The following is an 11,956-nucleotide window of genomic DNA, read 5'->3' as shown; positions in this document are numbered from 1 at the left end:
TGCGTGTACTTACTGAACAGGTCCCTCGATGGCTGGACCAAAAGAGAGCAGACGCTGGTCCACAAAATAACTCTTGGGGCTAGACGTACTATTGCCACCGCGTGGCTCTCGCCTGAAGGTCCAGAGATTACGGGAGTGATATCCAGGATCCGTGACTGTTGGTTAATGGACGACCGGACAGCACGAGTGAAGGGGACGACAGAGAAGTTCCTGAAACTCTGGGAGCCGTGGGATAATAGCGTGGCGGGATCCGCTGTAGACAGATAAAATAGAACAGGACGACAGGGTGTAGGGGATCTCTGGTTGGCAGCCGTTGTACTGGGCCTCCCCCCGTTGCCCGTCCCGCTCTCGTCGCGGATTCTGCGGCCCACCTTTTTCTCTTCTCTCTTACTATATTTCCTACTTTTTCCTATTCCGTCCACCTTTTTTCTCTTTTCCCGAGTCATAAAGGTAGGTCACTTCTCTCACTTCTACCTTCATTTTTATTTTTATTTTTTACTAAAATCTCCTCCGGCATGATCAGCATGATAGGGGAGAGTGGAGAGCTAGAGTTATCCGGTTAGATTCCGTATTAGGACTCCTATGAGACAATTAACATATGCCTGAGACCTATAAAACCCTCGACGGGAGACGAACGACTCAGATGTACTGCGCAGGGATCCCAGGAGTGTTTTGCAACGTCTTCTGCATGCTTTTTGTAATACCACTGTTGACTTCTGCGCAAGCAATACGTAATCCTGTATACTTGTCGCTCCTGTCGAATCGAAAAATAAAGAATAAAAAAAAAAAAGACAAAGCTTTTAAACAAACAATATTTTGTCAATCGGTTTGGTGTTACATGTCTTTGTGCAGAGAAACCTAGGCAGCTATGTTTTGTTTGTGTGAAATAACAGATGGAATTAGTATCTTATCAAACCGTTTTATTGGAATACTAGAATTTTACCAGGAGCTTTGCTCAGATGAAATAATAGGTTACACCAATCCCAAAATTCTTAAAACGAACACTACAGCATTAGTAATGCAAAACTATATCCCTAACACTATAGTATACCTCTGCCAATAACTAAAGGTTTGTGAGTAAGTGGTTAAATAACCTTTTTTCACATACCTCCTCCTCCTCTGATGTCATGGCGATGGGGGAAGCTAATATGCATGCACGGGGAGCACTGCAAGCGCATAAGGTCTACCCCATTTAAAGCTTTGAATCAGAGTGTCAGCTATCGATTAGTTAACTTTTTCACTCCTTATAATGGGAAGGGCCAGGATACTCATGGCACCATAACCACTGCATGATGCTTTAGTGGTTATTGTGCTTGGAGTAATCCTTAAATAATGAGTTCTTTTCTCAAGTAAAGTTTAGCTTTTATTAATAGGTTTCTGTGAGGTGACTTTACAGATCATTTAAACTTTTAGTTTGTGTTATGAAAGAAAAGTTAAATTTTTATGCCTTTCCAATAAAAAAAGGCCCAGCAAGATAGTCTGCACCAGGCCCACAAAGCCTTTAATCTGGCCCTGTGTGTGAGTACTGGCATTGTTTGAATCACTCACCCAGTGTCATTAATTAATAATTTTTCAGAATTCCTGGAAAACTTAATGCTCCAATCATTCTGCCTTCAGTCTCGCCCACCGGCCGACGCAATGGATAGGAGGAGCGTCGCGGAGGCGGAGACAGCGGCGAGGGACATCGCCGCTGCCTCTGGTAAGTCACTGAAGGGTTTTTTACCCCTTCATTAACCGGGTATTAGGGGGTGGGAGGGAGAGGGACCCTCCAGTGCCAGGAAAACGGATTGTTTTCCTGGCACTGGAGTTTCCCTTTAAACTCCTTCACTGTGTTAACCTCTACCACTTCAGCTGGAAGGCTATTCCATGCATCCACTACCCTCTCAGTAAAGTATTACTTCCTGATATTATTTTTAAACCTTTGCCCCTCTAATTTAAGACTATGTCCTCTTGTGGTAATTTTTCTTTATATATATATATATATATATATATATATATATATATATATATATATATATATATATATATATATATATATATATATAGTCTCCTAATTTACTGTGTTGATTCACTTTATGTATTTAAAGGGAATGCCTCTGACCTGCCTGCTGTCTGTTGACATCATTAGAAGTGGTGGTCTGAGCCAATCACAATGCTTCCCCATAGGATTGGCTGATCAGGGGCAGAGCCAGCACAAGTCAAACACAGCCCTGGCCAATCAGAATCTCCTCCTTTAATCAATGCATCTCTATGAGGAAAGTTTAGTCTCTGCATGCAGGGAGTTGAAACCACTGAATGGCAGTGGTGCACACTAGGCAGCACTGCCACAGGAAGCACCCCTAGCAGTCATCTAAGGAGTGGCCAGTGGAGTTATCACTAGGCTGTAATGTAAGTTTGCATTTTCTCTAAAAAGACAGTATTTACTACAAAAAGCCTGAAGGGAATGATTCTACTCACCAGAACAAATAAAATAAGCTGTAGTTGTTCTGGTAACTATAGTGTCCCTTTAATGCTCAGTGCAATATGGTGCTTCGAGAACGTCTAATGGGAGAGATTCAGGTCTCTAGGCAAAAATCTTGGGGTAAAAGGTAGTGCAAAGGATGGACACTCACTTAAAAACATGGACAAATTCTGAAAAGCAATATTTAGATTATAATTCCCAGGGAAAAAGGAATGAGTCCCAGTCTGAACTGACACGAACTTTCCCCTTTGAGAATGCACACTCACATGGCATCGTACAGACATCAAGATTTTAATTTTTCCATTGGTGACAAAATTAGCACACGTAACATCAGAGTGCACCTATCATGCCTAACATGACTTGCCCTCACTTAATCAACATAACAGTTCCATATATTATCTAGCGGAATTTCTAGAAAAGGTATAAGTGAAAGATTATTTATAACTTTGAATTATTTGACCTTCCTGGGATTCATCACTAAATAACCGCCCACAAGCATCGTTCTCTACTTTCGCCACTTTGGAAGATGAGGTCAAGTCCATGTGATACCCTAAACAAATGCTCTATTGCCTAATTTCATTATTTTCCTTGCAACACAATGCGTTACAATGACATATTTACAGTGAGTCATTTTTTTAGTCATTGACTCAGGTGACAGAGCCACCTTACAAAGCCCATTGTTAAGTGTGGAGTGTTAAGTCCTATTATGTTCTGTACAAAGTGGGGTGGGGTAACTTTATTATTGTTTGCAATCTTCCTGTAGATTTAATTGTAGGTCTAAATAAAATACACTCTGCAAATAAGTCCCTTTGTTCCCGAATACATCTTTTCAATCTTCACTCCTGTTTAAAGTATACATTGTATTTTATTGTTAGATTGAGTTTTTAGTTTTCATTCAGCCTGAAAAGATTCAAAGGGATTTCAAAAGACAATTACCAATCTTGAATGCAAATAACCTGCAAATGAGTACTTTTAAATTCATGTTTTTGTCACTTCTATGATTCTCAGCCAAGCAAAGTCTGTCTTGAGGGTGATGGGATTTATGTAACACCTTTAAAGGAGGTATCATTTAAACCCAATTTAACCATAACCACTCGCTAACCTTAATACCATTTTAATCAACCAGGATGATTACACAGTGTATACTGTAATCAACAGGGCAGTACTGGCAACTCTTGGCCAGGGGGAAAGTACAAAGGAATGACTTTCGCACAAAACCTGCAGATTTTTTGTGTGGATGCATTACTCGTGTAGGCAGGGCTGGATTAACATAGGGGCTCTACACATACTCTTACTTACTTTCTCATTCTTCAAGCAGGCACGCCCTCGTTTTACATGTTCGATACTTTGGGCAGTTCTGGTTATATGACTCACGTCAGTGGCCGGCGTTTTACCCCAAGCCACCGACATTCTGCGTCATCGGACCTACTGTAAAGGAGTATGGATTTACTTGAAAGATGAAAGCGAGAGATTAGCATAGGGTATGTGCTTTCTTATTGCTATATCCTGTGAGTTTCCCTCCAGCACCACCTCCACTAGACACATGACGCTTGTGAGGTATGACTTTTAGTGTTTTCTGTCGATAAGATTCTGCAGTAAGGCATAAATGTCAGCACCAGGCCCAATGGGCTCTTAATCTGGCCCTGCGTGTGGGGCATGAGCAATATGAGCTTGACAGACAGAGGATACTAAAGTCGTGAAGTGATACATCATGTACACACAACCTCCATCAGAATGACCTACAATGATCTGTGAATGACTAAGAGATGCAGAACCTGTTTCCTGTGACTCTACCAATTATGACTGATGATGTTATGAATGTGATAATCTCTGTTTTACTTTACCTTACAGTCAGGGGCAGTCACCTCTATGACAACATACATAGGCAGTCTGATCAGCCCCAGATACTTTTGTCTCCCAGGAAATGTACCAGTGGGCCAGCTCAGGTCTGGAAAACAAGCCTCCATCCCATGAACATATTCACAGTTCCAGGCTAATAAATGCCATTTCTATTATCTCACTCCTGCTCCAAAATACATCTGACTGCCCACTCCATGATTTTAATCTGCAGGAGAATGTTGTGTGGCTGCAGCCCATAACCCCTGCATGCTAGTGGCCTGGGGGCAATTTCCCCTCTGTCAGGCCTCACTTCTTAAACAATGCCATTACAGAGTCCATTAAAGAAAAAACAGACTCAATTTAAGGCTCAAAAAGTCAGTTTTTTTGCAGTGTATGCAGTTTTGTAATAATTTTGACTGCATAGATGCCAAAACACTCTAAGTTGTAATACAGACCTAAATTTTTTTTTTTTATTTTAGAAAAAACTGAAACAGGTATAGCTCTAATTTGGACATAAATACACATACAAGTTATACGTTGTGTGCCTGTAGTATCAGCAGCATGGGAGGAAATTACAGTAGTTCAGTTGTCCTAGCCTAGAGCATGCCAGGTCTAAACTTCTTCCATACACATTTACATTACATGCAGCAGTTTGTCTGTTTGAAATAGCAGATTGCACTGGCTGATGTGTAGTAGGAATGGGAGCGCTGGGTTTAATGGTCTGTTGGTATTTGCTTTTGTATCACACAGCCATGTTACACTGCTGCTGCCCACAACACGTGTTCCCTATTATGGTTAGGAGGTATGTAGGGGGTTTAAAAAGACACCCCTCTCCGTCTGAGATTTTTTTTTATTATTACCTGAAGCTGCAAGTAGTAAGGTGAATAGCGTAGGACTCGCCTAAGAGGTTTTGCCTTGACATGGCAGGTGAGCTCACACTTTAGTGACTATTTGAGTTAGTGGTGTATTCTGGTTTTGTGCTGCCCTAGCTATGAGGGGGGAAAAAAAAAAAAAAAAAACACACCCCAAAAAACCACACACACAAAAAAAAAAAACTCAGGCACCCCCCCAGTCAGTCACACACACAGTTCACCCAACACACACTTTCACTGAAACACACATTAACAGACATACTCATTCACAGTTACACATGCACACTCGGTGTCAGACACACATTGACAAACATATATACACAGTGTCAGATACACACTAGCTGGCAGTCACGCATACCTACACTGAAACATTCTGAGATACACACATACTAACAGACAGATTTTTTTTTTTTTTTACCATTTCAATCCACCTAGCCTCCCTACCTTTGGGAGTGCTGGAGTGGATTCTTCACTGGGGTCCAGTGGGGCTGGCTGCAGCTCGGCTGGCAGGGCAATGCAGGTGGTCTGGCCGGCAGTCGGACAGACTGCCGCACAGATCAAGCGTGTGACGAGGGAGCTCTGATTCTCCTGTTTAGCTCCCTTGCACGCCTCAGAGTGAAGTCACATTCCGGCTCCGACATCACTACAGGGCACGCAAGGGAGCAGAGCAGGAAAAGCTCAGGGGAGAGTACTCCCTTGCCGCCCACCTCCTACATCAGCGATTGCCTGCCTCAGGGGCCCCCTGAGGTGGCCAGCCAGCCAGCTCCTGGCCCCCCCAGGACAAAAGGCTTGCAAAGTATTTGCCAGGGCAATTGGGGTGGCTTTTTTGCCACACCCTAAAAGTGCCACCCAAGGCAAATGCCTTGTCAGCCTTGCGCTAAATACAGCGGTTTTCTTTTTTTTTTTTTTTTATTGCATATATTGGGCTTGATGTGTACTAGAGTCATTGCTGCTGCTCAGGAGAAGTGAGAGTTTGAGCACAGGGCTTACAATTTTATATATATAGTTTTTTTTTTATTATTATTTTTTTTAACATATGACATTGATGCTTTTAAACTATTCACAAACACAGACATCACACCGATATACAAGATCTCTTTATTTGTTAATAAAAGCAGACCTTAGAAGTTTGGACAAATTTATTTTCAGCCTAAAGTGTCCAATCATTAGGAGAGACAAAGCGGGGGGAAAATCTGGCTGTGAAAAAAAAAAATAAAAATAAAAAAAAAAGCTCCATGTACGTAACATACGTACCACATTGTTTGACTTTCAAGATAACATTTAAATTATCTTTTGACAAATAGCATTTTTGTAATTTGTTTTAGAATACAGACTTTGCATAAAAAAAATAATAATAATTCTAACGCACATAGACAACATGATGCATTAAAAATAAACTTTTGATTTACAATAGGGGCACATTTTAAATTTATAATGTAAAAAAAAAAAACTTATACACAAGCTGCTTCTGTAAAATGAAGTAAGCCAATGAAAATAGAAAAATATTTAATGTACAGTATTGATATTGTATTTGCCTTGATCTTTGTATCCATGACTATAGATCTTAGTGCTCTTAAAAACTGTGCATTATCAAACAGTGTATAAACGTATTATTAGTCAGTGTGTATTGAAACAACGCAACATCAAAATATCAAGCATACTAAAAAATGAAAGCAGAGTTTTCAGAAAATATAATTTTGGGGTCTTATCAGGAGCATAGAAGTTTTGGTAAACTCATGGCAATAGCACAGTACAAAAGTAGACAACCTATGTCAAAAATATAGAATAAGTCATAGACTAGATCTCCCATCATCCTCTGCCGGCTTTAGCATCTGATACTGTAGAACTTGCCTACACTTTGCATAGTAATGAATGTAGGCATGCAAAGTAAACAGCACTTTTATTAAACCAAAGATTTCAATTCAGGAAGCCCTCTAGTGGCTGTCTGGTAGACAGCAACTGTGGACAGACTTAGAGCTTCTCTGGAACTGTGCAAAAGGGACAAAGCACTTCAGCTCATTGAAGTGGTCTGTGTGTCTACAGTGTCCCTTTAATAAGCCACTATCTGGGCAGGAGGTTCCACTATATGCATGCATATTTATCACTGCAGAATGTGAGGCTTGAAAGTGATCGCCTTCCCAGCTCAATGTAAGTACACGTGAAATGTTAAAAGGAACTTTGTAATGCAATGTAGAGTGCGTCAGACTTAAATGAAAAGTTTTAGCACTTCTACTTCAAAACTAACCACTAGTAAATGTATAGATTTAAAGTTATTTAAAATATTTATAAATGCAAATTTATCAAATTTACTCAGGAAATTTACAGACATTAATTGCAAGCTTTTACTTTTTCAGGGCAATTTAAGATGTAAATGATACTCAAAACACTTTAATGACAGTTTTCTACAAAGTGGTAGTGCACACTTTCTTATACAGAGCCTGCTGTATGTGTTTTATGGATAATCCCAACATTACTACATACATTACGTGTTCCTTTTTGTAGATTTCTAGTAAAAGTACAACAAATCACATTAAGAGGTGCATGTACTAATCGGCTGTAAACTAATAAAAAAAAAAAAATTTTTTTTTTTTTTTTTTTTAAATAGTCTTTCCTATAGTGAGCTTTCCAAAATGTATGAAGAAACAACATGTCAAAAGAGCACATTGCTGTTTGGTTTTATTGTGAGGTCAGCTAAGAGGCTATACAACTTTGTGAATTTGTGCAATAATTAAATGTACTTAACTGCACACGGATTAATAAAGCATTACCAATGCTAAACACAAAATATACTAACTCTTAATGTGTATTTATTTTTCATTAGTGCATGCCTCTCCCAATGTTTAAACCAAATCAGTAACCTTAAGCAAGTTTAACAATTTTGTCATGTTTGTATTTTTACACAGGTTTCATTAATTTGTTAGGTCAAGTATATTTCTTAGAAAACCTACTTAAAATTTTTTTTTTTAAATAAAGTCATGACATTTTCATTTTTTGATCTACATTAATTATCTTGATTAATGTAATCAGTGTTTTTTGAATGCGTGTCAGTCTAAAAATAATCTATTAGGGAGTCAATTCTAAATAGTTTGAGGTAAATGGTGATTGATCGATTTAGTTTCCAATCCAAATAATGGGAGATGTACCAACAAAATGCAATTACAAATTCATAAAAGCAACCAACACGTTCTAAGACTGCAAGGCATACAAGATTTTAAATATGTCCCACTTCCACTTCCATAAAGGAAATCATGTAAACGGCTTTTTTACATGCATTTTCTGTGTTCTAATTTTACACACCAATATTCAGAAAATGAGAATTTATTCACAAAACTAGGAGATTAGATAGATATAGAATTGAAAATGGAATTAAGGCAAAAAAACAACAACAAAAAACTCTGCAGGCTTTATTGCAATTTAGTTATTGGTCTAAAAATGTGAAATCTCATTATGAATTCTTCATGAGGGATTTCATGTTGCACCTACAAAACCTACATTTAATGTATAGAACCCAAGTATAAATCTAAAGTAGATCTTACTAGTTATTTGTAATGTTTTGTTTTTTTTACCAGTCAAAACCAAAGGCAGCCTGTATGGAGACTGGAACGGATTATACACAGTGTCCTCTTTTTCACGCATGTTTTGTTTGGATGAACAATGTCTATGTTAAAGGGACACTGTAGGCACCCAAACCACTTCAGCTTATCGATGTGGTCTGGGTGCAAACTCCCACCACCCTTAACCCAGCAGTGGCAATTATAGCAGTTTTTATAAACTGCAATAATTACCTCTTAGGGTTAACACCTCCTCTAGTGGCTGTCTAGCAGAAAGCCACTAGAGGGACTTCCAGAATTGAAACAGACATTTGGTCCATTATCTGATGCTGGACGTCCTCACTTTCTGCATGAGTACCACAGCGGCAGATTTTCCCCTATAGGAAAGCATTCAATAATGCTTTCCTATGGGGAGATCTTAATGCGAGCGCGGCCATTGCATGGGCGGACATTTGTGCTGGATAAGATAAGTAACTGTAGGTGTTATTAACCCCTTCAGCACTACGGGAGGGGGGCTTGACAGAGGGGAAATCTATAGTGCCAGGAAAACAAGTTGGTTTTCCTGGCACTATAGTTTCCCTTTAAGTCTTTAAATTAAGGCATTTGGTATATAAACTAGTTGTCAAAAAGACCATCCAAGTTGGATTAGTTCAGGCTGTGTGAGTTAAACAAAAGAAACACAAACAAAAACACAGAAGCAATCCTCAAAATATTATAATTGTGTTTTTAAAAAAAACAGAATTTTGTAGCAGTGGATGGACATTACAATGTCTCCCAACATCCACTGAATGCCAACTTACAATACATAACACTTTTATACACTGCTGGTTACTAGATTTTTCTTTAGGAGGAGATGCCAAGATTAGGGAAAAAATGTAACAAGTAAAATGTATCCTTCCCTTTAAAAGGAGGAAACATGGTCACTTGCACTCAACCTTAAAATCAATACATTGACTTGTCTATGATCCCATCATACAGGAGGGTAGAGATAAAATAAAAATAGCAATCCAGTTAACCTTTGTCCTGGAAGAACCCCAAGAACAGGTCCATTTAGGAATAATAAAAACACTCTAGTGTATGGCACAATACTGCTGAGGCCTCTAAACATATATAGATAAAAAGAAAAAGAAGGTATCAACACAAATAAATATAGCATACCCTTTCACAGAAAGTATTAGTTTACTTAAACTAAAATTACATTATCTCAGAAAGGGTGTAAAGTTTTGAACAATGTTAACAATATCATTAACATCCACATTTGAATTTAAACCAATAAATAGATCACAGATCAGCATGTTTTCCTAAATGGGACTTAAATGCTTTAAAAAAAATTTGCATTGGGTTCAGCTTTAGAAAATAACAGTTATAGAGAATAAAAATGTGCCCCTAGCACCCCACCCCACCCCAAGTGTCTCCAGATAAGATCAGTTTTCAGATGGAATTTAAGGCCTCGTCTTGGTTCCAGGGCAACAAGTTCACTTGGTGAGCCTTTTGGCTACATCTGCATAGGCAATTTCAATCTCACGGTCTCCCGGGCATGTGTTGGTGAATTCGTCCCTGCTGTACGCGTTGCTCAGATATCTCCAAATACCAGTCATGGATTTTGGAATGTCGAAGTTCCGATATTTTTTGGTCACCACCTGCAGAGCAGCAAAACAATCAAACGAAGAATTGTAGAACCATAACAATTAAATATAATAAAATAAATTAAAAAAAAACGTGGTTAACAGCATAGTTGCATTAAACCTTTATAAACCTGCTATAAATAGGTTATTTTAAAAGCAAGAACACTAATTTCTGCAATCTCACATCAGTCATGTTATTCAAGTAACCATTAGTGAGATAATGGAGCATCTCCTTAATCTAAATTTAAAATCTTAACTTGGGCCACGTCTTTTACTGGCAATACGGTTAATGAATGTTTTGCTATTGGTTGTTACTGCTGCTCTGAACATTAACATTATCTGCTCATAGACCTAATTTATAGGAAACCAGAAGAGTTGCCCAGCTCCACCAAAATAGACACTAAATGCTGGTATCAGACTGCAGACATATCCTTGTGCCATACGGCTTAAACGCTTTGGAAAAATATGTGCACCAATTATTACCAACTTTCTAATCTTACTTATCTCAGCTTTAACTCAAATAATTATGCAATGCTGCTTACAAAAACAATGGGAGCCAAATAGCTATTTTAACCCCTTAAGGACCAAACTTCTGGAATAAAAGGGAATCATGACATGTCACACACGTCATGTGTCCTTAAGGGGTTAAAGTGCCGAGCTAATTACCCTATATGCCCAATGACTAAAGCTTATATAACAGATTCAAGAGAAAGCTGAAGTAGTACTTTCACTAAATAATCTCACCACTAGAGGTCATCAACATTCTCTATTTAGAAGGAATTGGGTAGTAAGGAAAGGGCAGGTTAAGTACCTAAATGAAATGAAAAATAAGGGGAAAAAATCAAATTGATTTTATCAAAAAATCACACTAAACTTGATAATCTTGCAGATCTAGTGTAATGCTCTGTGCACAAATATTAAGGGTTCCGTTTCCTAGATTTCTAATGAATCTAAAAACAGGGCTCAGAATTTCAATTAGCGAGTTAACATTTACTCCTGGTGAGCATGCTCTGCTTGTAGTGGGAGTAACTTAAGACCTGGTTAGTAGCATACGACTTCAGATTTAAAGAGACATTACAGACCCCTAAATTACTTAAGCTTGCTAGAAAGCTTTGTGTGTGAACCATGTGTGCCTTTTCCCCCTCCCATTTTGTAAATAATTTAGATTTCAATAGAAATTGACACTTTTATCAATTATGCTGGTTACATCCCCCCGGCTTTTCAAGCAGACAACAGGTCCTGTTACTTCCTAGTTTGGTTAGCTTATTTGTACTGAACTCAAGACGCAGCAATTCCTCAGAGCACCTGCCTTATAAAGACCTCTCCAAGCTGAATTACCTAAATGAATTACCTAACTGAATTAGGAAGTCTGTAATTGGACAACCACAGAAAGTCGGGCTGGGGTTAGAAGAGGAGGGCTTGCAAAGGCAGCAGCCAGGAGTACTGCAGTTTTTGCAAGTTGATTTTAGATATAACTTCAATGGAAAAACCATGTATAATTAAATTCATGCAAGATTTCATTTGGGGTATATCTACTGAACAGTGATTCTTATTTATTTTGTATTTGAGCAGTTGAGTGTTCCTTCAAACAATGGCTAAGCTACAGTT

The 11,956-nt window shown here is 38.6% G+C and overlaps 1 protein-coding gene across 1 annotated transcript in view; it reads right to left on the bottom strand.

The window, feature by feature from the left end:
- Positions 1 to 6,258: 6,258 nt before the first annotated feature.
- Positions 6,259 to 11,956, bottom strand: part of CLIC4 (chloride intracellular channel 4) — a 57,587-nt gene continuing 51,889 nt past the window's right edge. The window contains exon 6 of the mRNA XM_063456539.1: positions 6,259 to 10,363. Within this exon, the coding sequence (XP_063312609.1) occupies positions 10,199 to 10,363 (165 nt within the window). The 3' untranslated portion in view covers positions 6,259 to 10,198. The remainder of the gene's footprint in view (positions 10,364 to 11,956) is intronic.

Source organism: Pelobates fuscus, chromosome 1 (genome assembly GCF_036172605.1).
Source record: "Pelobates fuscus isolate aPelFus1 chromosome 1, aPelFus1.pri, whole genome shotgun sequence".
In the NCBI taxonomy this organism is placed as follows: domain Eukaryota; kingdom Metazoa; phylum Chordata; class Amphibia; order Anura; family Pelobatidae; genus Pelobates; species Pelobates fuscus.
The sequence above is the reverse complement of the archived record's forward strand: the minus strand, read 5'-3'. Positions and strand labels throughout refer to the sequence as shown.